The 24,786-nt window shown below is 54.5% G+C and overlaps 1 protein-coding gene across 8 annotated transcripts in view; it reads right to left on the bottom strand.

Moving 5' to 3' along the window:
- LOC120761961 (H(+)/Cl(-) exchange transporter 5) overlaps window positions 1–24,057 on the bottom strand; it is a 30,813-nt gene extending 6,756 nt beyond the window's left edge. The window contains exons 1-9 of one of the 8 annotated variants that reach the window (XM_040083772.2): window positions 22,390–22,467; window positions 21,737–21,789; window positions 12,014–12,163; window positions 4,425–4,576; window positions 3,294–3,393; window positions 1,775–1,959; window positions 1,214–1,336; window positions 610–816; window positions 263–343 (exon numbers count right to left, since the gene is read on the bottom strand). In XM_040083772.2, coding sequence (XP_039939706.1) covers window positions 263–343; window positions 610–816; window positions 1,214–1,336; window positions 1,775–1,959; window positions 3,294–3,393; window positions 4,425–4,576; window positions 12,014–12,146 — 981 coding nt within the window. In that variant the 5' untranslated portion in view covers window positions 12,147–12,163; window positions 21,737–21,789; window positions 22,390–22,467. Of the gene's footprint in view, window positions 1–262; window positions 344–609; window positions 817–1,213; window positions 1,337–1,774; window positions 1,960–3,293; window positions 3,394–4,424; window positions 4,577–7,306; window positions 7,446–10,523; window positions 10,657–12,013; window positions 12,164–14,264; window positions 14,327–18,937; window positions 18,973–21,736; window positions 21,790–22,389; window positions 22,468–24,037 lie in introns of those variants that run through there. The other 7 variants (XM_058423203.1, XM_040083774.1, XM_040083771.1 and 4 more) reach the window with 7 other exon arrangements.
- Window positions 24,058–24,786: the final 729 nt, after the last annotated feature.

The following is a 24,786-nucleotide window of genomic DNA, read 5'->3' as shown; positions in this document are numbered from 1 at the left end:
CCCGAGCTAAACAGCAATGATCCTTTCATCCAGATCAACAGACTAAGGATTAGGTGGTCCTTGGGAAGAAAAGAGGATTGATAAAGCAGAGAAGTTTGTTCCCAGGTACCCTGGGACACAGCTGTCAGGAGAGTGGACAAGGGAATAGAGCCTCAAGCTGTGCTAGGGGAGGGTCAGGTTGGACATCAGGAGGAATTCCTCCATGGGCTGTGTTTCTAACCCAGAGGCTAAGGTCTGCACTAAAGCAGCATTCCAAGGTTACCTCCTCCAGGCTGAAGAGCACTCCTCCGATGGGAGCTCCAAAAGCCACAGACACACCGGCGGCAGCAGCTGCTGACAGCACCTGAGGGACAGACAGAGGCACTCAGACTTCTCAGCCCTCCCAACCACCCTCCTTTTTTGGTTTGCCTTCACTTAGATTTGTACCATGTGTATCTACTGCCCAGTCTGCTAGGTCTGACCTGCTTTAAGACAGCAGAGAAAAGGTGGAGTGAGCCAATTCCCTAAGAGGGAGCATAACAGAATCATTCACCCCAAAACAGAACCACTTCCCCTCAGCCCCAGAGCCCCAAGCCCACCTGACCTCCCCAGGCTGGTGTCCCCACATACCTCCCTGCGCTTGGCCTCGTTCTTGCGGTACTTGGTGAAGAGGTGGCACAGGATGTTCCCACAGCAGCAGGCCACATGGACCAAGGGCCCCTCCTTGCCCAGGCTCAGCCCCGAGGACACAGCCAACACCAGGGTGATGGTTTTGATGACCAGCGTCCACTTGCCCAGGTAGCCTCTAATGATGAAACCACTTAAGATAGTTTTGATCTGGAAGTCAAGCACACAAAGCTCTACAGGCTTTCATTCAAGCCCTGGTCAGAGCTCCTGATTTACTGGGTGTTCCCAATCCTGCCCTTCCCTACGGCTTTTAAGAGTCCACCTGAGCTATCAAAAGTGAGAGTCCATAGCCATCTGAGTCCTTCCCTCAGGGACACTATCCCTCCTGGAGGAACACCTCAGCAGTACCTCCTGCAGCAATGCCCAAACATCTGATTTTCCAAGGGATTGCATGGAGACTTTAGTATTAGACATGTTCCAAATTGCTTGGAAAAACACCTATGCATGAAGCCATCATCTAAAGTGGAATATATTGTTCCATAATATGCATGTGTAAATTTTGGGTGGGATCCTACCTGAAAAACAACCCACTCTTGTTCTCACTCACCTCTGGGATCCCTGAGCCACAGGCATAGGGAGCAAAGCCCTTCACCAGGAGCACAGCAAGGAGGGAGAACATCAAGGCCCAGATAACATACATTAAGTAGTTGAGGATATACGCAAAAGCCCCCTGAAACAGAGAGGAAATTGCCAAAATCAGATGGTTTCAACTGAAACCACACCAGACCTGGGCACTGAAGTGAGCACGGGGAGTCAGCAGGTCATCCCACAGGGTTATCATCTAAAAATGTTGAGGCCTGTCCTAAGTCAGGCTCCATTTGCTGGGCTCCCAATCACGGCACTCCCCCAGAACGTTCTGCTCCCCACCAGCACATCCTGGACACACCAGTGGCACGCTGCACCCGTCAGTGTGGCAGTGCTCCGCCTCCCCACGTCCCCGCCAAGGACAGCACCCACACAACCTGTTTATTGACACCCCTTTAGGACCCCATCAGTGAACCACTGAACCACCCAGAGCTCGGACTCCAGGCACGCGCGTCACCCGGGGATGATCCAGGCTGGGCAAACAGGGAATTCAGCAGCAAAAGCAGCTCCAGGCACACGTCACCTCTCCATGGCCAAGGATCAGCTGGGACCAGCTCTTCCACTCAGGACACTTGTCCCTGTCGGTGAAGGTGGTGTTGGATTTCCAGCAGCAGTGCTCGTGGTTGAACCAGAACCCTGCCAAACACACTCCTTCCTTCAGATCTGTCATCCAGTGGGCAGAGATGTCGATCAGACCTGCCAAGGACCCTGGTTTAAAGGGAAAAAAAGCAAAAAAATTTAATGAGCAGACTCAAACACCTGAAGATCACAGTCTGCCCCACCAATTTTTGACTCACCTCCCAACACATAGAGCAGAGTGGTATTTCTGCCTACAACTCCCTCTTATTCTACAGAGAGCTAAATGCCCAATTTTGAATAATTTCAGTATGTTGAAAAGAGCAGGAAACAGAGCACGGCTGATGATGTTTCAAAGGCTGACTTTGTTCAAACCCCCCCCTCCCTTGCATCACCAGCAATTAATTCTTCTCAATAACTGTTTGTTAAATACAGCACAGCCGCAGTGGGAGGGCAGAGAGGGATGTCCCACATTCCTGGGGGACTCAGACAAAATGGGTCACCAGGATCCAGGAGCTGCACCAACAACAGCAACACTGTGACAGGAATAACTCTGATTTTGGAGAAAACATCTCCAACCCTAATTTAAGAAAAGGAAAAAAAAAAACAAAAAGGAGGGGAAAGTTACAACTGTGCCAAGTAAAACAAGGCAAGCAGAACCAGCACAGAAGGGAAGCCAGGTTTTAAGAGAAATATCTTCAAGTCACTTTTGTTAGTAACTCCTCCAATCCCCAAACCCCCACACCAAGGCAGAGGCCAGGGACCTCTGATCCACAGGAGCAAGTGGCAGCACAAGCTCCAAAGGCTGCAATAAACACTCAGCAAACCCCCAGTTAATGACCAACTGGCCAGCAGCCTTCCTGGGTAAACATTAACACAAGATTTCACTCCATCCCTCGTGACAGATGCTTGCTGCTTCCTATCGGGAAGATTTGTACCCAAGTGATTTATTCCTGCTGCCCTGGGGCCAAAGTTTGTTTCTAAGTAATATAAAAGGTCTCAGCCGGCTGAATTCTGAAAGACACCTGACTTTCAAACAACACCTCTCCCTTTTTATATCTAAGTATAGAAGGAAAAAGCCCCCAAAATAAGAAACTCTTGCTGGCAGCTCCGGGCATTCATTAACCTCTTCAGTACCCACAAGGAGCATTCAGCAAAGACATTCCCAGCATTTTGATCAGCTCTGCTTTAATGAACATTTTTTATTTATTTCAGAGTTCTATGCCAGCAGCAGACCCAGAGCAGCGTCCAAGAAACCTCTCAGCCTCAATTTTGCATTTTGGTTTTGCACAAACACAGCCTCAAAGCACTTAAAATAATTCCCTGTGAATTTACAAGGCAGCAGCAGAGCCCTTGGTATCAGCACCCCAAAATCCCGCTGCTCCAAGGCTCTGCCAGGCCTTGGGGAGGAATGGATCCTGATGCTGCAGTGCAGGTATCAGTTTTACCTGGAGGTTTGCTCTCACCTGCCAACAAACCAATGAGGAGCATCAGCAGCCAGCCAGAGAAGGCATCGCTCACACTGTGCAGCAGTGCCCAGGTGGACTCTTTGCTTCTGTTGGTGATCTGGGAAACAGTTTGCAGAAACAAACAAAAATCCGTGAGGACTCTGATCCACCGCAGTGTAAATGCTCTAAAACTACTTGGTGACATTGTGACTCTGCTTTGAGGTGGAAGAGAAAAAGCATCTGACATCGGCTGCTCCTACAGCTGGTGCAGCTCTGGGTGTAGGTAGGAGAATGGATCATGGAATCCCAGAGTGGGTTAGGTGGGAAGGGACCTCAAAGATCACCCAGCAGCACTCCCTGCCATGGGCAGGGACAGCTTGCACTATCCCAGGTTGCTCCAAGCCCTGTCCAACCTGGCCTGGATCACTTGCAGGCATGGGACAGCCACAGCTTCTCCGGGCAACCTGTGCCAGAGTCCCAAGGATATGGACACAAAGGTGTGACAGATTTAATGCCAGCAGACAGGAATGGTCCAGCTGGGAAGCAGGCAGTGGTGGCACTGAGAAGTGGGACTCAGCCCTGTCCCAGATGCCCAGGATGGCTGAGGCCTGTCAGTCTCACTGCTCCTGACAGGCAGGCAAAGGGTGACAGAAGAGCCCTTGTGTGCCCGGCTGTGTCTCCCAAGAGAAACGTTCCAGTTCACTGTTACTCCCTGTGATGAAGCAAGACAGGAGCAGGCTGGGGACGTGGGTATTTCAGCTAAAGCCCTCTCCCTTGAAATCTGAGCAGATTCCTTTAACTGCAGAGTGGTGAAGTCTTGGGAAGGAATTCTGGAAGAACTGAACTCAGTTTTCTCAAACAAAAAAAAAAAATTCCAATAGAAAGAGCACCGTTCACCAGTGCAAACGTGAGAGCAGAAAACCAGGCTGGTTCTGTGCTCCAAACCCCTATCTGGAATAAATCAAAGCCTTCAGAAGAGAAGCAGCAACTAATAAACTGCAATAGGTTGGATTTAGTGCTCCTTTTCCTCAAAGTGAACTCTCAGCTCCCATCCTAAGGGGTCTCTAGGAAGTGCCTCCCTACCCCAGCAAGAGTCACACGTTAATTATCCTGCACTCAGAGCCAGCGAGGAAGAGGAGGAATTTTTACCTCCCTGTGCCTGTCTCGATCCCTGGACTTCTCTCGCACCCAGTCTATCGTGTTAAAATCTTCATAGGTGCCCACGCCAGGAAGAGGCTCCTCCAGGAAATCCATCATGGTCCTCGTGCCATTCATCCCTCCCCCATTATATGAGGAAAAGCCTGGTGGGGGAAGAAAGGGGGAAAATTGAGCATTTCTTAGTTTTTCCTCTTTTTATAAAAAAACCAAAACTCATTTAGGAGGAAAACCACAGATTTCAGTGGAAATAAAGAGCTGCTGAGGTGTTCCCTGAGCTGAATACCACAGGCATTTGTTCCCAGGTGATCTGTGCCAGGTACACCCTCCCCAGCTTCAGTAGATCATCTGGAGATGGGGTTGTTCCTGGAAACGACTGCTCAGAGCAAAGTAAATCACTACCAGCATCCAGATGGTGCCTTTTCCCTAAATCCAGGACTTGCTATGAGGATATTTTGCCATTTAAGGCAAGCAGATGGGAGAGGGAGAGGAGAAAAAGAATATTTAGGACTTCCAACAGAGCTGAAGGGTATCCCAGGTGGATCTGGCAAGGCTAAGAGCAGGATGGGCAGGAAGGAATGGGAAACAGGGAAAGCAAAGCATCCAATGGGGCCTGGCAAGCAGAAAGTGGTACCAAAGGGGGGCTCAGGAAAACACCAAACTGGGATTTGCAGCCTCCCTCAGGTGAGAACTCAGCCAAACCACTGGGCCTCCTGTTTAACCTGCTCCAGCTCGTGGAAAACAATGCTTAGCTTGGGTGTACACTCCCAAAATTCTGGTTCTGGAAGACACTGAGTGTTTGCAGCCATTCAACGGGAAAAACAGAAGAGCAAAACTCAAAATCCAATCAAAACTGGAAGGTGGGAGGAAGAGGAGGGTTAAAACTCCCAGACAGAAGGATAATGGCTGATACTTGAACATATTTAGCTTGCAGATATCACGGGGGCAAAGGTGTCTCCAGATGGGAAAAATAAGGAATTCAAAGAGCTGCCCTCTGCCCCATCATCTGAAGCAGGAAGGGAAAAGAGCTGTGAAATCTTCCCAAACGCATCTCCCAGATAGCTACAGCTGCAGGAAAACAAGATGAGTCATGCACAGAACTGACAACCACCACAAAATAACCCACTTAAAACAGCTCCTCACTTCTTCACTTGGGACAAAAAAAAGGTGGAGATCTTGCAGAACACTTCCAAATGCTGAGTGCACAGGCTGTGAGCCCCAACAGGAGAGGAAAATGGGGCACAATTTCTGTGAGTAATCCCTGGTTTAAACAGCATTTTTGAGACCAGAAGCTTGGAAATGCAAAATTAGTATCAAGGCTTCCAGAGACTCCCCCACTGAAAAATCCCTAAAGGAAACCCTAGATGCTGCTCTCTAAATCTGATGGATCAGAACCTCCTTGAATAAACCATCCTGACAACATGAGCAAGGGGAGAACATGGAACAGTGAAGTGCCTGGAACTCCTCCTGCCACCTGGCTGGTGCTGCTCCAAGGACACGAGAGCTAGCTGGTACAGGTATCCAGGGAACAAAGAGACCTCATCCTGGTCACCTGAACAAGTCCCACCTGGAGCCCAGAGCAGGAGCTGGGTTTGTTCCCACAGGAATGACCACCTCTCCTGAAAGCACCCCAATCATCCCTGTCTCTGTGCTGCAGACAGCAGGCTCACTCTGGCCATTTTTTTTTGGGGGGGGGGGGTGGGGTTGTATTTTGCCTATCTACCAAAATCGTTCCTAAAGTTAAAAGATACAGCTGCCCTAAAGAAAAGGATTAATGAAAGAGAGTTAACCAAGCTAATAGAACACCCTGAGAAACATTTTCTGCAAGAAGATGAGATCAGGCACATTCCATGCTCACTCTCCTGGAATAACTGTCCAGACCAGCGACTTTGAGCTGTCCTGGGAACACTCTCCCAGCTCAAAGCTTGCCCTGGAGCACCAGGAACTAAACCTTGAGGCACAAAGCAAGCAACGAGCTGCAATGACAGAGGGGCTGCAAGTCCTGTTACCCCCAAGCAAGACCCTGATGGCACCTGCAGGAACCCTCAGGACTGTGATCCCATCCCATATCCACAGCCCCAGCGAGCCCACAGGTGGATGGGGTGGGCTGATCCCGCTCCAGACCAGGCAGGTGCAGGATGGAGCCCGATCCTGCTCTCCAGGATTCCCGCTCAGCCCAGCCTGTCCTCCTACAGCACCAGGATTTCTATTCCCAAAGGAGAATCCCGAGGTCTCCCGACACACACGACTGTTCATTTGACAGGTGATCATGAGAAAACATCTTTACATTTTTTTCAGGGGGAATCCAGAACTATGAAATGGCTGACGGCTATAAATATTTATAAAGATCATATTTCCTGCCTCAGCTTGCTGCAAATCAAGGATCCTATGATTCCCAGATAGGAATAAAGGAGGAAAATGAGCTCTGTGATGCCCTGCCAAAACACATCCAAGATGACTGCACAGATCTCCCTGTTGGTAACATCCAGATCCCCAAATCAGAGACAGTGAGTGAAAAGTGACCCTTTTACAGCTCATTTCAAGAGATTTCTCAGTGTTTCGATCTCTCCCCATAAGGGGTTAATTAATGCTCCACTTCAGACCCTGCCAGGCTGCACTGGGTGAAGTTCCAGGCTGTGCCACAGCACCAGGAGAGCTCTGACACTGCTTCCTTGCTCCAGCAAATCCCAGAAATACAGGGGGTCCACCGGGACAGCGAACAAAGAACCATTACACAGCAGAAACCCCAGAGCCCACCCAGCCTGATCCACCACCCTCACCCTGGCCCCGGAGCCGCTGCCCCACATGGTGCACGGACACACGGACACATTCCCCTCGGCTCACGTCTCCTTTCCTCCCTGGAAAGATCTCCTCACCCTGGCTCAGCCACTCCCCATCCCGCAGGAGCAGCTCCGGGGGTCTGTCCGTGCCATGGCCGGGCGCAGGGGGCCATTCCCATTCCCGGGGCTCACAGAGGCACTTTGTGCATCCTCCTCCTCCTCCTCCTCCGGGGCCGGCCCGCAGCGGCGCTGTGCCCTCCCCACTCCTGTCGTGGCGTCACCGGCACCGTCACCAGGGCCAGCCCTGCACGCACCGGGGGACACTGTCACCAGCCCTGCACGCACCGGGGGACACTGTCACCAGCCCTGCACGCACCGGGGGACACCGTCACCAGGGTCTGCACCCACTGGGGGACACTGTCACCAGCCCTGAACCCACCGGGGGACACCGTCACCAGGGCCAGCCTCTGCACCCACCGGGGGGACACTGTCACCAGCCCTGCACGCACCGGGGGACACTGTCACCAGCCCTGAACCCACCGGGGGACACTGTCACCAGCCCTGCATGCACCGGGGGACACTGTCACCAGCCCTGCACCCACTGGGGGACACTGTCACCAGCCCTGCACCCACCGGGGGGACACTGTCACCAGCCCTGCACCCACCGGGGCACACTGTCACCAGGGTCTGCACCCACCGGGGGACACTGTCACCAGCCCTGCACGCACCGGGGGACACTGTCACCAGCCCTGCACCCACCGGGGCACACTGTCACCAGGGTCTGCACCCACCGGGGGACACTGTCACCAGCCCTGCACCCACCGGGGGGACACTGTCACCAGCCCTGCACGCACCGGGGGACAGTGTCACCAGCCCTGCACCCACTGGGGGACACTGTCACCAGCCCTGCACCCACCGGGGGACACTGTCACCAGCCCTGCACCCACTGGGGGACACTGTCACCAGGGCCAGCCCCTGCACCCACCGGGGGACACTGTCACCAGCCCTGCACCCACCGGGGGACACTGTCACCAGGGCCAGCCCCTGCACCCACCGGGGGACACTGTCACCAGCCCTGCACCCACTGGGGGACACTGTCACCAGCCCTGCACCCACCGGGGGACACTGTCACCAGCCCTGCACCCACTGGGGGACACTGTCACCAGCCCTGCACCCACTGGGGGACATCGTCACCAGCCCTGCACCCACCGGGGGACACCGTCACCAGCCCTGCACCCACCGGGGGACACCGTCACCAGCCCTGCACCCACTGGGGGACACTGTCACCAGGGTCTGCACCCACCGGGGGACACTGTCACCAGGGTCTGCACCCACCGGGGGACACTGTCACCAGGGTCTGCACCCACCGGGGGACACTGTCACCAGGGTCTGCACCCACCGGGGGACACTGTCACCAGCCCTGCACCCACCGGGGGGACACTGTCACCAGCCCTGCACCCACCGGGGGACACCGTCACCAGCCCTGCACGCACCGGGGGACACCGTCACCAGGGTCTGCACCCACTGGGGGACACTGTCACCAGCCCTGCACCCACTGGGGGACACCGTCACCAGGGCCAGCCCCTGCACCCACCAGGGAACACTGTCACCAGGGTCTGCACCCACCGGGGGACACTGTCACCAGCCCTGCACCCACCGGGGGACACTGTCACCAGCCCTGCACCCACCGGGGCACACTGTCACCAGGGTCTGCACCCACCGGGGCACACTGTCACCAGGGTCTGCACCCACCGGGGGACACTGTCACCAGCCCTGCACCCACCGGGGGGACACTGTCACCAGGGTCTGCACCCACCGGGGGACACTGTCACCAGCCCTGCACGCACCGGGGGACACCGTCACCAGCCCTGCACCCACCGGGGGACACTGTCACCAGGGCCAGCCTCTGCACCCACCGGGGGACACTGTCACCAGCCCTGCACCCACCGGGGGACACTGTCACCAGGGCCAGCCCCTGCACCCACCGGGGGACACTGTCACCAGCCCTGCACCCACCGGGGGACACTGTCACCAGCCCTGCACCCACTGGGGGACACTGTCACCAGCCCTGCACCCACTGGGGGACATCGTCACCAGCCCTGCACCCACCGGGGGACACCGTCACCAGCCCTGCACCCACCGGGGGACACCGTCACCAGCCCTGCACCCACTGGGGGACACTGTCACCAGGGTCTGCACCCACCGGGGGACACTGTCACCAGGGTCTGCACCCACCGGGGGACACTGTCACCAGCCCTGCACCCACCGGGGGACACCGTCACCAGCCCTGCACGCACCGGGGGACACTGTCACCAGCCCTGCACCCACTGGGGGACACTGTCACCAGCCCTGCACCCACCGGGGGACACCGTCACCAGCCCTGCACGCACCGGGGGACACCGTCACCAGGGTCTGCACCCACTGGGGGACACTGTCACCAGCCCTGCACCCACTGGGGGACACTGTCACCAGGGCCAGCCCCTGCACCCACCAGGGAACACTGTCACCAGGGTCTGCACCCACCGGGGGACACTGTCACCAGCCCTGCACCCACCGGGGGACACTGTCACCAGCCCTGCACCCACCGGGGGACACCGTCACCAGGGCCAGCCCCTGCAGACACCTCTGGACTCTCTCCCACAGTTCCAGGTCCGTCCTGTGCTGGGCCCCAGGGCTGGGGCAGCTCTGCAGGTGGGCTCTGACCTGAGCAGGGCAGGATCCCCCCTCCCCTGCTGCCCACGTTGGGGGATCAGCCCAGGGCACAGGGGTTTTTCGGCACCATGACCAGGGCAAGCTGAGCTTCTGATCCACCAATAGCCCCAAGCCCTTCTCCTCAGAGCTGCTCTCCATCCATTCTCCCCCCAGGCCGGATTTGCTCCTGCGATTACCCTGACCCAGGTGCCAGTTCTGCTCCACCCGACAGCCCCAAAGATCCACCAAACCCAGCCCTTCACCATGGAGGGACACCCAGACACGAGCACTCTGCTCACCACCTCCCACATGGGATGCTCCTGGCACCCCAGCCTGGGACGCTCCCTGTTCTGCAGCCCATTCAGAAGCTCTGCCCCGAGTCATGATGCAGCACAGGAAAACACATTTATCAACAGCCTCCCGACAGCAGTGGGTCAGTCACTGATGCAGGGACAGAAAAACCCAAACCCCTTTCTTTTCCCACCCAGCTGAATTTCCTCGCTGAATAGCTCCCAGGAATGCTCTTTGCTCACTGTCTTTCCAGCACGCAGGCTCTGGGTTTTCCTTTTGTCCTCTGGGCACAGTCAGACTTCAAAGGCTTTCCCAACGCCCTTTATCTCACCTTTATTCAACGCACACAGAGCTCAAAGGGGCTGGTGATTAAGTTCCTCGGGCTCCAATTTGCTGGTGATAAGTTGTCATTCAAGCATTGTCTGGGAGGCTGAAACTCTGCACACTCCCCACGTTGACTTTGGTCTCACTGATAAAAGCTCACAGGCTCTGTCTGAGGTCAAGGAGGAAGGTGGGTAAAGAAAGAAGGGGAGATGAGCCAGCTCAAGGCCCCCACTTCAATTTTAATTTAATTTTTAATATAAGTCAGAGAATAACTCACTGCTAAAATCCTGTTTGTGCTTATAAGCAGCAGGAATCATTCAGGGTAAACTGGGCACTCAGACCTCATGGAGTCAGATGGGTTGGAAGGGACTGAAAGCTCATCCCATTCCACCCCTGCCATGGCAGGGACACCTCCCACTGTCCCAGGTGGCTCCAAGCCCCCATGTCCCACCCGGCCTTGGACACTGCCAGGGATCCAGGGGCAGCCACAGCTGCTCTGGGCACCCTGTGCCAGGGCCTCACCACCCTCCCAGGGTACAATTTCTTCTTAAATCTAACCTCAATCTTCCCTCTCTCAGTTCAAACCCATCCCTGTCACTACCTGCCTCAAATCTTTCCTTTAAAGCTCAAAGAGAAAAAAAAAAACCTTTTCAAATGCCACAGAAAAAAGGAAACCTTCCACCACGGAAATACTTCCTCTGAAAGGAGGAGAGAACCTCGGCCACCAACTCCCAGCCAAGTCCCCATAGCTTCAGGTTTCACACCTGGCACCCCAACATCTGCCAGATGAAGTCTGAAGTCAGCAGGGGGAATTCACAGGGAGAACCGAAACTGGCATTTGGGCAAGGAGCTCTTCCCGCTTTAAAATTTCCACTTTTACTTCAGTGTCACCTCCCCTGCGGACCTGAGCACCCTGTCAACAGAGAGAGCCTCCTCCAGGGGAAGCATTCCTTAGAGCTCAGCAGATGCATGTGGATTCATCTCTTTTCCAAGAATTTCACTGCTCAGACTCGAGGAGGAGGTGCACACACTCTGGCCAGACAAGGGGTGGTAGGGGAAGCACCAAATCCTCTGTGCTGCCACACGGAGAGATTGTCTCCATGACAGAGGACTGCCAAAATTACAGATAAGCAAGTAGAGAAGGGAGGGGAGAAGTCTGTGCTCATATCACAACTCTCAGGAATGGCTCAGTGCTGCAGTTCTGTGGCACTCGCATCCCTCCCTCCTGCTACTACCAGCTCTTCTCCACAGCAGCTGCTTTGGAAAACTCCAGGAAGGGCTCTCCTGAAGCCAGAGGACATGCTCCATGTCACAGCCCAGGAGCCACACACAGGGATGCATTCCAGCATGGAATCCTGCAAACTCTCCACCCTTGTGCCAGGAAACACCAGACCCATCCTGGGCAGAGGCCAGAGGGACTCACACAGTAAACAGTCCTATGAAATTCTAGCCAAAGCCATCAGGAAAACCAGAAAGGGGTGAGCTCATGGGTGTTACCTCCCATCTCCCTGTCAAGTGGAGGGTCATCGTCTGCCATGGAGAAATCCACAGATGCCCCAGCTATTTCCAGCATATCCTCATCGCTGGTGGCGCTCTGGAAGCTCCCCCGACGATAGCCCTTCTGATCCATGGCCAGAGCTTCCAAACCTGTGAGCAAAGGGAAGCTTTTTAAAGCACAAGCAAGGAGAGCTCATTTTCTAACCCAACTGGACTGACATTTGACCCTGCAGACCCAGAGGCTGCACTGCTATTCCCATGGGAAGGCTGGATACAGGGATGACACCTGAAGCTCAGGCTGGAATTCCAGTGTTAGCCAGGGCAAGAGCCATTCCAATGTATTTATTAAATAACATCCACACGTGCTCTCGACAGGTTTGCAATGATTTTTTTTTTTTCCCCCTCAAGGAGCTGCCTATGCCAGACCATGACATGAGACCCATTGTCTCTCCTCCTCTTTTCCAGGATGACAGAGGAACTACAAAAGAACAAGCTCTGAAACCATAATAAACTAACTTGGGGGAAAACAACTCGAAAACATGTTTTTGAGCCTTGAAAACAACTCTTGCCACATGCAAGTGAAATCTTTGCAACTCCATGAGAAGACAGAACCAACAGAATCACATCAGTTGGAAAAGACCACCAAGGCCATCAAATCCAAACTGTGCCAAACCCCCACCTTGTCCCCATCCCAGAGCACTGAGAGCCAACTCCAGGCCTTCCTTGGACACCTCCAGGGATGGAGACACCAAACCTCCCTGGGCAGCCCCTGCCAATGCTAGCAAGGTCTCCTGTGAAGAAATTCCTGCTGATGTCCAATCTGATCCTCCCCTGGCACAGCTTGAGGCTGCCGTGGTCCTACTGGCCAGGTTGCCTACCTGGCCTCACTGCTGCCATGTGCACTTTGCTCTTGCAAACACTGATTTTCTTCCAGAGAATTAAGAGAGAAACCAACGACACAGCTCAGACCTATTCCAGGAAGGGAAAACGCCAGCCAGCACTTCCCAACAGGCTGAATTACACACTCTGCAGAAAACACTTCCTATTACACAGAAAAACCACCACAGCACACACAAAAAGCCCTGGCTCTCTGCTGAGCCTTACACTGTGGAACACCACGTTCCTTAACTTTTAGGCCATGTTTTCTCACTAAACTGCCGCAGAAGATCCTGGAAAAGAGGGAGCTGAGGAGAGCTGGGTGCTTGGGAAGGCGCATCAGCAGCTGCACACCCTGAGAGCACACAGACAATGTGCCCCGGAGAGCTGAGGGCAGGAGAAACCCAGGAATTCAAAGTTAGTATTTGCCAGCTAACAATGAAAATAATTCAATGGCATTGAAGTGCTGTGATGCTCTTCCAGTGAACTGCTTCCAGGGAGCACGGCAGATCCAGCTCCCAGCCTGGGAGGCAGGGATGGTCCCTTCAGCCTGACAGAGAATTAAGGGAACTGTGCTCGTGTGTCTCAGGGCTCGCTTGCAGCATAACGTGGTTTTACAGGGGTTTTCCAATAAGACTCAGTGTGTCTAAGTATGTGGGAAATGGGCTTGAAATATCTCTGTATTTGTAGAATCCCAGAATGGCTGCGGTGGGATGGATCCTAAAGCCCAACCCATTCTCTCCCGTGCCATGGGCAGGGACACCTTTCACTGTCCCAGGCTGCTCAAGCCCCAGGGTCCCACCTGGCCTTGGACACTGCCAGGGATCCAGGGGAATCTACAGCTCCTCTGGGCACCCAGGACCCCCTCACAGGGAAGAATTTCTCCCAATATTCCATCTAAGCCTCTCTGCTTTGCAGAGAAAGCAGCAGTTCCTGCAGCCCTGGCAACTGCAGTTCCTGCTGGAGGAGCAAAAACCAGAGCAACGGCACCTCCTGCTCCCCTCAATCCCTTCCTGAGCTGCTTCTCATTTACAGCTTTAAAACCCAAATCCACGGCAGCAAATACAGCACTTTCCAGCCACAGCAGGGGCCAGGGAACTCTCAGCAGCTCAAGAAGGACGCAGAGGAAGATAACTCCATGCTCACTTCTCCTGTCAGCTCCAGACAGAGGTTTAAGACACTTTTTTTTTTTTACCAAAACACTCCCTCTACAGGTGAGCAATGCTTTCTCAGCACGAGGAAGAAAATTAAATAAAAAACAAGACTGTTTTCATGCTTATCTGGTTGTTCATTTACCCCAGTTCTCCATCAGGCAACAGCTGCCCCTTTGCACACACACGGGCACTGCCAGAACCCCCAGAGAACTCATACGTACCCCAGGGCTGCTGGTGTCCCCAGCGCTCGCGTGACACCATCCTCCTTCAGCTGCTCCCATCCACCTCCTCCACCCTTCTACTCCGTCCTGGTGCTCCCCGTGGCAGTCAGAGAAAGGGAAGCAGCAAAGCAGAACCGGGCAGGGTCCCCACGACGCTGCCTGGAAGTGACTCAGTGACAGCGCTGTCAGCAGGAAGCTGGAGCCTCGCTGCCATCCTGCCAGGATGCTCAGCCCTCGCTGCCATTTCCAATCCAAAAACCAAGGATTCCAAGGTTTTCCCTTTGTTCCCAGCTTTGGTGTCACCCAGCAGATGGGCTCCCTCAGTCCTGCTGTAACCCGCGTCCCAGTGTCACTGTGGCAGCAGGGGATGGGATCGGGACTCTGAGAGCTCCGGCACCGCCACGCTCGGAGCAGCCCTTCCAGCACACAGGCTCGAGGGTTTGCACGTCACAGCATGGAAAAAGCTCCCACAGCAGTTTTTCCTCCCTGTCAGAGGAGGGGCTTGACCCCAGCTCCAGCAGCACCACATGGACATCACACCAGGAGATCCCCGCCAGGAGCAGGCAGCAATCCCAGCCAGCCACCTCTGGAGCCATTCCTGCTGTGGGAAGGAGCCAGCTCACCAGCCAGTGGCTGTTTCCTCTGGGAAACCAAAAACCTGGATCACAAGACTGCGGGTTCTTTAAGGATCAGCAAATCTAAGCTGAGCTTTGACAGCTCAGGGCTCTCCTTCCTCCCCAGCCCCACGTGGTTCTCAGGCACATCCCTTCCCACAAGTACCAGACCCACTGGTGTACAAACTAAGAAAAAACTGCAAAATAAGCCAATTGTAACTGGAGGGGAAAAAAAAAGGAAAGGAAAGGAAAGGAAAGGAAAGGAAAGGAAAAAGGGAAAAAAGGAAAAAGGAAAGGAAAGGAAAGAAAGGAAAGGACAAAAGGAAAGGACTGGAACAGGAAGAGGAAAAGGAAAGGAAAGGTAAAGGAAAGGAAAGAAAGGAAGAACACAAGGAAGGAAAGAAAGAGACAAGGAACCCAACCCAAAGGGAAATAGGAAAGGGATAGGAAAAGGGAAAGGAAAGGAAAACCGAAAGGAAAGGAACAGGAAAGGAAAGGACCAGGAAAGGAAAGGAAAAAAGGAATGGAAAGGAAAGGAAAAGGAATGGAAAAAACCAAAAGGAAAGAAGGACAAAGAAAAGGAAAAGGAAAAAATGAAAAGGAAGAGGAAGAGGAAAAGAAAAGGAAAAGGAAAGGAAAGGAAAGGAAGGAAAAAAGGAAAAAGGGGAAAGGAAAAAAAGGAAAAGGTAAGGAAAGAAAGGAAAGGAGAAAGGAAAGGAAAGGAAAAAAAAAAGGAAAGGAAAGAAAAGAAAGAAAGGAAAGGAAAAAGAAGGAAAGGAAAGGAAAGGAAAGGAAAGGAAAGGAAAGGAAAGGAAAGGAAAAAAAATGTAGCATTTGGCTGTTGGATCAACACTCCTGGTGCCTGGCTGGGAGCCAGCAGAGCCAGGTTTTCACAGTCCTGGAATGACTTGGGTTGGAAGGGACCTTAAAGCCCAATCCCACCCCTGCCAGGGGCAGGGACTCTTTTCACTATTCCAGGTTGCTCCAAGTACCATCCAGCCTGACCTTGGACACTTCCAGGGACACAGAGTCCACCACCTCTCTGGGGAACATCACTCTACAGGTTCACACCAACACTAAAAAATCCCCACATTTCCCAACCTGAGCAGAGGAAAGGACTCCGTGAGGGTGAAACTCCACGAATGTGTGAACTGAGAGAGCTGGTTTGGATTTTGTGAGACACGGAACCCTCTGCAGGAGGAGTTGAACTGAGAAGCCTGCTCTGCACAGTTGTGCTGCCAAATCAATACCCCAGGGAGGGGCCAGCCCTGTGTCCCCATGCTGTGACAAAAGAGCCGGTGATTTGCCGCAGGCATTTCATATCCAAGTCAATGGTATTTTTCCAAGCCATTCTTTCCCAATTCCCTGTGCTGTCTGAAGTGACCACAACCAGCCCCAGCTCCGGTAGAGAGGAAACTGCACTAAATTTCCAAGGACCTAGAGTGACAGGACAAGGGGGACTGGCTTCACCCCAGCAGAGAACAGGGTTAGATGGATACTGGGAAGGAATTCCTCCCTGTGATGGTGGGGAGGCCCCGGCACAGGTCGCCCAGAGCAGCTGTGGCTGCCCCTGGATCCCTGGAATGTTCAAGGCCAGGTTGGACAGTGCTTGGAGCAGCCTGGGATAGTGGAAGGTGTCCCTGCCCACGGCAGTAGATGATCTTCAAGGTATCTTCCAGCCCAGAGCATTCCAGGATTCTATGACAGCTCCATTCCCAGCGTGGCCACGGAAGATGCCGGTGCTCCCCCAGCCTTGCACCAGTGCAGGAGCAGGATCCCAGAGAAGCTGTCCCTCCTGGGGACAGTGACAGAGCACCAGTGCAGGAGCAGGATCCCAGAGAAGCTGTCCCTGCTGGGGACAGTGACAGAGCACCAGTGCAGGAGCAGGATCCTGGAGAAGCTGTCCCTCCTGGGGACACTGACAGAGCACCAGTGCAGGAGCAGGATCCTGGAGAAGCTGTCCCTCCTGGGGACAGTGACAGAGCACCAGTGCAGGAGCAGGATCCTGGAGAAGCTGTCCCTCCTGGGGACACTGACAGAGCACCAGTGCAGGAGCAGGATCCCAGAGAAGCTGTCCCTCCTGGGGACACTGACAGAGCACCAGTGCAGGAGCAGGATCCCAGAGAAGCTGTCCCTCCTGGGGACAGTGACAGAGCACCAGTGCAGGAGCAGGATCCCAGAGAAGCTGTCCCTCCTGGGGACACTGACAGAGCACCAGTGCAGGAGCAGGATCCCAGAGAAGCTGTCCCTCCTGGGCTAGGGACACAGAGCTGTGCTGGCCCTGGCACAATGCTGACCTCTCCAGGCAGCCTCTCGCCCGTGGCAGCCGCTCCAGCACAGGCAAACACATCCCGGGAATGCTGCCTGTGTTGGGCCAGAGCTGTCCAGCCATGCCAGCCTGAACAATAGGAGGTTTGAGAGGAACTGGGAATTCTACCAACACAGGCCAAACACAAAGACTTGCATTGTTTTAGGGCTTGTTTGGGGCTCTTTTGCTGTTCTGACACGTACTGACACAGGCCCTGGGAGCCAATATTGCAGGCTTTGCTCTGACATCTCTCCAGCAAGGTAACGGGGCTGTCACACGTCACTAGTCATGGCAGAGAGCAGCATATGAACCCTGTGACACTTCGGGTTTCCCAGGCACGTGGGCTCACAGGGTGTTGTGGGATCTGCTGCTATCCCAGGATGCACAGACACACAGAGCCCCCATCCTTTCATCAGCACCAGGACCACCTCTTCTGGAATAATCCACCATTCCACAGAGCTTCTGCCCCTCAGCCCAGGACACTGGAATACTCAAACGGAGGCATACAGCAACACACCCATCCCAAACCCACCCCAGCAACTGCTCCAGACCAAGGTGAGTGCACAGGTGTGCCCAAAGGCACTGCCAGCCCTGTTCAGAACCAGCAACAGTCCTCCAAAAGCCAAAACAAATGTTTAATGCAAATCCAGCTGAGCTGGGAGCACTGGTACATCACAACTCAGAATTAGGAACATGTCTTGGTTACTAACTTGGTTACTAACTCACAGTTATCTGCCCCATCAATTGGTTTCACTGCAAAAACTCTCTTTTTTCCTCCTAAACTTTCCATCATTACCATTTTAGCTCTCACTTAAAAAGCCACAGTCTAAGCTCAGCCAGCTCTTCCCAGGAGTTTCCTCACAACTACTTCCAGCTTCCTTTCCTTTTTGCTTTATGTTTTGACTAAAACTAGCTCAACATGAAAACGCCCAAGACCAAGCTTACAGGTAGTTTGTGACCAGTTGAGGGTGGTTGCTACTACTCTAAACTGTATTCTCCAGACTAAACCCAGTTATTTACAGCAGTTTCCATACTCAAACACAGTAACATTCCTAGCCTCTTTGGGAATCCAGGACGGTGTCACAGCTCCGTGTAGGAGGATCACCCTGCTTTCCCAACATAGCTGTGTGGCTGGTAAGAGATGACTCCCAGGGGTCAGCAAATCCTGCACACCACCCACCAGCTGTCACCCAGCCCCAGGGCACACGGGAGGAGCGTGACTGACACACCACCCAGAGGGAAACGGAACAAACAGGGCTGGATTTCATCCTGGAGTATCTGGGACAGGGTCCCCAGGGTGCAGCCCCACAGATTCATCCCAGCTCACAGCACAGCGTGAAAACAGCCCCAGCACCTCTGCCACAAAAGCAACTGGAAAATGGCCTGGATGCCAATGAGAAGATGTTAATACCTAGAAGCACAGAATTTCAGAATGATTGGCGTGGGAATTGACCTGAAATCTCATCTCCCTGCCATAGGCAGGGACACCATCCACTGTCCCAGGTCTCCAAGTCCTGTCCAACCTGGCCTTGGACACCTCCAGGGATGGGGCAGCCACAGCTTCTCTGTGCAACAAGTAAGAGAACTCTCTACTTCCCAAATAAGTAAGTTACTGGTTTGTGAGTTTGTTCTGTAGTATTTTGTAAGCTCATTTCCACTTTCCAGGTTATAAATGTCTCTGCTGGAGTCACACACTGTCCATTCACCATCACAGAGGATCCACACCTTTGGATCACATGCCTTATACTTACCCATTCTTGCCATATCTGCTATATTTAGTATTTTCCTGGAATTCAAAAGGAAAAAGGATCTGCTGTTACAGATCTAACAGAGAAAGCTGATGCCCAAAACTGTGCCAGATTAAAAAAAAAAACCAAATAACCACTGATAAAATACCACCTTGCCTCAAACACCACCTTTTTTTTTGCCTTTTTTTCCTCCCTTAGTTGTTTTAAGGACTGTCACGGCTACAAAAGTAACACGTCAACAGATATTTCCAATTATACTTTATAGCCCAGTTTAGTGTCACGCTTGCATCCAGCCCCAGCTGGAAACCTGTCATTTCATGCTTTGTGAATGCCCAGCTGGATCTCTTCCAGCAGAATACCTTCCCTTTCTGACGTTTTTAGGAGACATTTCTGAACACACCCCAAAATCCAAACAGTACCACACAGAACCAGGCCCAGACTCATTCTGATGAGAACTAAGCTCTTTGCTCAGCAAGATAGTAACGCCCACAATACCGAAATATGGGCTAAAACAGGTTTAACAGGGGATTTTCAGGCACAAAGAGAGCACAAAACACCCAACTTGCACAAAATCCTAGGAAAGAACAGGCTGGGAAAGGCTCCCTGAGGCGAGGGAAAGGGTCAGGGGAGGAGAGCCAGAGCCCAGGCTAGGGCTGCTGCGGAGCCTCTGAAGAGCCACATGGATGACCTGGAGCTGCTGCCAGCTGCAGTGGGAATTACACAGAGAGAGCTGAGCACACCAGGTACCTTTCCAAGCCCTCCCTCTCCACAAAATCCATCCCAGCTGCTCAGCACACGACACGGAGATGATTTTATATATTTTTATCAAACCACAGGATTTCGTTCCACTCACTGGCACCTCCTTGACCTGAACTATAAACTCTCCTTCCTTGCCGATGGTTAAGAAACGAACAGAAGTTCTCCTGAAGAAGGAAGGAATAAATGCAACCCTTTGGAAGTGCTGGATCACAGCCCAGCAGCTCTGAACCCCACAACACTGAGGCAGAACAGGATGGTACAATAGCACAGGGCCAAGTGCAGCACTGGAGTCACTCTCAAGGCTCACTGAATTTCCAGGGACGGTTCCAACCTCATCCCAAAGCAGGACACACATTCCAGCCTCACCTCCCACCCAGCAACAGCACAAACTGGGACATTTTTGGGTCCAAATATTCTGGAGGAAAAGCCGTGAAGAGGAAAGGGGACTGTTAAGAAGAAAATCAGGGATATGATGGAAATATCCCACCCCAAAATGCCACCAGTTGCTCTGTTCGACCAAAGTGCACAGCTAGGCTTGCTCCTTGTTCCAAATAAAACATGTATTCATCCACAGAGAGCAAGGAATGGTGGCTTAAACTGCCAGAGGTTATGCGGGATATTGGGGAGAAATTCTTCTCTGTGAGGGTGAGGCCCTGGCACAGGGTGCCCAGAGAAGCTGTGGATGCCCCTGGATCCCTGGAAGTGTCCAAGGCCAGGCTGGATGGGGCTTGGAGCAGCCTGGAGACCCTGTCCTTGGCAGGGGGTGGGACTGGATGGGCTTTCCAACCCAAAGCATTCCACGACCTCTAAAACCAGGGCTCGCAGTCCCTCACAAACACCGGCACGTGAGGCTGTGCTGCAGCACCAGGCCTGGGTTGTCATCCCAGAGGGAACAATTAAAGGCCTGATGCACAGAACCACTCCCACCCATGCTGTCACCTCTGCACTCACACCTGATTCCAAGCTGCTGGACAAACCTGCTGGATGAGTTGGTGACCAGACCACGGCAAGGTCTGTCAGCGCCAGCCCTCACCTGTCTGGGCAGCCTGGGGCTGCGGACACCCTGGCCAACTCCCAGAACACCCAAGGGACGTGGGATACTGCGTGGATGAACTCTGTGTGAGCACACTCCAGGTGAGAAATTTGGGGGTCAACTTGCCCTCCTTTACTAGCAGCCACATCCAGCTGGGGAGACAGCTGGTGCCACCTTGCACAACCAGGAGGGAAGAAGAAAATGAGGGCCTGTGACAGAGGGAAAGGAATCATCTGGGATTTGGGGAAGGTGGCGTGAAGGTAGATGCAAGGCACAGGAGCACAAATCCAAATCTCAAAAGATATTTTGGTGCAGCCAACTGTGAGGTCACGGCCCCAGCCCATTTCCTGCTCCATGCACAGGGTGGGGGCCATTCCTGAGGGGCAGCTCAGCACAGACAGAAGATGATTTGGCTACTGCATCCCAAAGAATTAAGAACAATTCTCTATTCTACACAAGCACCACCCATGCAGCATACGAAAACAAAAACAATCCTGTTTTTGAGTCCTTGTGGGAATAAAGGGAGTCAGAAGAGCAGTAGTGTCTGCCAGCCATGTCCCCACAGCCTCCTAGGTGCTCCCAGTCTTGTGCCACAGACCCTTGAGGCTGGAACAGAACCACCAACTCCTGGAAAATTGCAAAGTGTGCATTCCACAAACACCTGCTCTGAACAGATGTGAAAAGCTGAATCATTCATTTCATTCTGCCTGCAAAAACCTGAGGAACGAGCTCCAAGATTAAGGAAGGCTTTAAGGCCTGGACAAGCCAAAGCTCACAGCACCCAGCTGCTCTGTTTCTCACCCTATTTCTGGAGGTTCCTTCAGAGGGGAGTTTTCCTTGAGCACCCAAGCAGACCCAGAGGAACACCAGCTCCATCCCGTGCACTGCAGCAGGGACAGACAGGAGGGAATCCCATCCCATTCTCTGCCCCCAGCACTGGCATTCCCCCACGGAGAGGTCAGCAACCATTCCAGAGGGTCATTTATCTACCCAACAAGCTATATCAGTACCTTCTGCCAAGGATCAGCTGCCCCTGCTGCCACTCTGGCACCTCCTGGAGCTGCTGGATGAGAAAGAGGCTTTCAGGCAAGGAAGTCCAGCCAGGACACAGAGAGAGCCCTTCCCAGGCTGAACAGCGGGGCAGTGCCAGCCCTGCACTGGGCGGGCTGCTGGCACTTCACACAGGGGACTCACGGAGTCATTGAAGGGTTTGGGGTGGGAGGGACCTCAAAGCCCATCTTCTTCCACCCTCTACACCTTCCACTGTCGCAGGCAGCTCCAAGCCTCAATGTCCAATCTGGCCTCGGACACTTCCAGGGATCCAGGGGCAGCCACAGCTGCTCTGGGCACCCTGTGCCAGGGCCTCTCCTTCCTCACGGGGAGAATTCCTCCCCAGTACCCCATCCAACCCAGCCCTCTGGCAGGGGGAAGTCCATGACTCCTGCCAGTCACCGGCACGTCCCTGCCCGACGCGGGCACCCACAACCCCCGGATTCCCCCACTGCCCTGAGCCTCCACCACCACCTTCTGCAAAGCCCCCGGCGCGGCAGCCGCGTTCCTCCCCACCAGGGCCCAGGGCACGGCCGCACACGCCGGGAGGAGAAGAGGCCGCGCTGCCGCCCTCTGAGCTCCCCCCGGCTCTGCCCCGGCGCTGTCCCCGTACCTCCGTCCCCGCTGTCTCCGGCCTGGCCCGTCCCGGGCCCGGCGCCCGCGCCCCTCCGGCGGCTCCTCCGGCGGGGCGGGCGGAAGGGGCGGGGCGCGCCGGGGCGGGGCCTGCTCAGCTCACACCCCTCAGCGCAGAGACGCGCGGGCAGACCGCGCCGGCGCCATCTTGGGTGAGGGCACCGCGCCGGCGTCATCTGGGGTGAGGGCACCGGGCCGGCGTCATCTTGGGTGAGGGCACCGGGCCGGCGCCATCTTCGGTGAGGGCACCACGCTCTTAAAGCGGCAGCGCCCCGTTCTGCGCGGCGGCACCGGCGGCACCGGCACCGGGCTCTGTCCTGCCCTGCCCTATCCCGTCCGCTCCCTGCCATCGCTCTCACCACCTCGGACCGCCTCACTGTCCAGCCCCACCCCCGGTACCCCAGCAGAGACTGCCCATCACTGATCCCCGCATTGCTGCTGACCCCCCCATCTCTGACCACCGTCGCTAACCCGCCATCGCTGACCACTGAGAGGAGTGACAAGATTTGTCTTTACAAACAAGCCCTGTGTCGGCTGGTAGATAAAACTAGCGCTGAGAGATAAGAGAAACAATGGGAAGGATTCTACTGATTGATGAATGGAGAAGATACTTGCCTTTACAAACAGACCTACGGTTTGTTTGTAAATGAAATTAAATACTGAAAGATGAAAGCAACAATGGGGAAAACCCATAAATCCCATAAGAATTAAAAATTAGGGGGGTTATACATCGAAAGGGGAATCTGAGGTCTTCGGCATTTCGGGAAGTCTGTGGCTCTCAAGTACCTCAGCAAATGGGGAAAGAGAGAGGGAAATGCGGCCGGGAAATTGGGAATAAAAAGGAGGCTGCGTCCTCCGAAAAACTGAGAGACCCCAGGGGAAATGCCCCATGGCCTCTCCCTTTATTCGAATAAAGTAAAAGGACTCCTCTGTCTCCTTTTTGGACATAAACCTCTGGTGTTTGTGGATTAATTTTCCTAACACCACCATCGCTGACCCCATCACTGACCCCCATCACTGACCCCCCCATCGCTGACCCCCATCACTGACCCAAATCACTGACCCCCCCATCACTGACCCCCATCACTGACCCCCATCGGTGACCCTCATCACTGACCCAAATCACTGACCACCCATCACTGACCCCAACTGCTGACCCCCCATCACTGACCCCCATAGCTGACCCTCCCCATCTTGGACCCCGTCCTTGGCCTCCCCAGAAGAGACCCCCACCAATGATCCCCCCTCATTGTCCCCCTGTGCAGCGCCACCACCAGAGCCCGCCCTGTGCCCCGAGTGTCCCCCAGTGTCCCCAGTGTTCCCCGGTGTTCCCAGTGTTCCTCGGTGTCCCCCAGTGTCCCCAGTGTCCCCAGTGTCCTCAGTGTTCCCCAGTGTCCCCAGTGTCCCCAGTGTCCCCAGTGACCCCAGTGTCCCCAGTGTCCCCCAGTGTCCCCAGTGTCCCCCAGTGTCCCCCAGTGTCCCCAGTGTCCCCCGTGTTCTCCAGTGTCCCCAGTGTCCCCAGTGCCCCCAGTGTCCCCAGTGTCCCCCAGTGACCCCCAGTGTCCCCAGTGACCCCCAGTGTCCCCCAGTGTCCCCAGTGTCCCCAGTGTCCCCGTGCTGGGGCTCACTAGAGGGCGGCAGCGGCCCGGGCAGCAGCAGGTGCAGCAGGTCCGAACATCCCGGAGCTCCGGTTGTTCCGCCGCGTCCTTGGGGCCGTCTCCTCCTATTTCTCCTCCTTATCCCACGGGGACTGCCTCAAAAGCCGCTGGTTTCTCCTCCTGGTCTGGAAGCGTGGCCGGTCCCTGCTGGGAAACCACCCAGAGGAGCACGGAGCCCTGGAGTGATCACAGATTCATGGAATTTTGGGGGTTGGAAAAGCTCTCTAAGATACCAGCGCCGCCAAGGCCAGGCACTAAGCCGTGTCCCCAAGTGCCACATCCAAAGGGCTGTTAAATCCCTCCAGGGATGGGCACTCCACCACTGCCCTGGGCAGCTGTGCCTGGGCTGGACAGCCCTTTCCAGGAAGGAAATTTCCCAATATCCAACCTAAACTTCCCTGGCACAATTTCAGGCGTTTCCTTTTGTCCTGCCGGTTGTTACCTGGGAGAAGCAATCCCCTCCCGGCTCCACCCTCCCTCCAGGGAATTGTAGGGAGAGGAAAGTTCCCTCCTGAGCCTCTTTTCTGCAGGCTGAGCACCCCCCAGCTCCCTCAGCCAGGACTAAGCTGCTCCATGGGGGAGGAACACAGACCCCATCCCCAGTTTCCTGCCCATTGTTTTCCATGCTCAGGAGCACCAGCAGAAGGAGAACAAATCCCCCTGGCTGGATGTGGAGCCCAGCCCTATCCCAGCAAGGCAGGTACAGCCCCAGGCTGGTC

This window comes from Hirundo rustica, chromosome 21 (assembly GCF_015227805.2).
Source record: "Hirundo rustica isolate bHirRus1 chromosome 21, bHirRus1.pri.v3, whole genome shotgun sequence".
Classification (NCBI taxonomy): Eukaryota; Metazoa; Chordata; class Aves; order Passeriformes; family Hirundinidae; genus Hirundo; species Hirundo rustica.
This window is presented reverse-complemented; position numbering and strand designations above follow the sequence as displayed.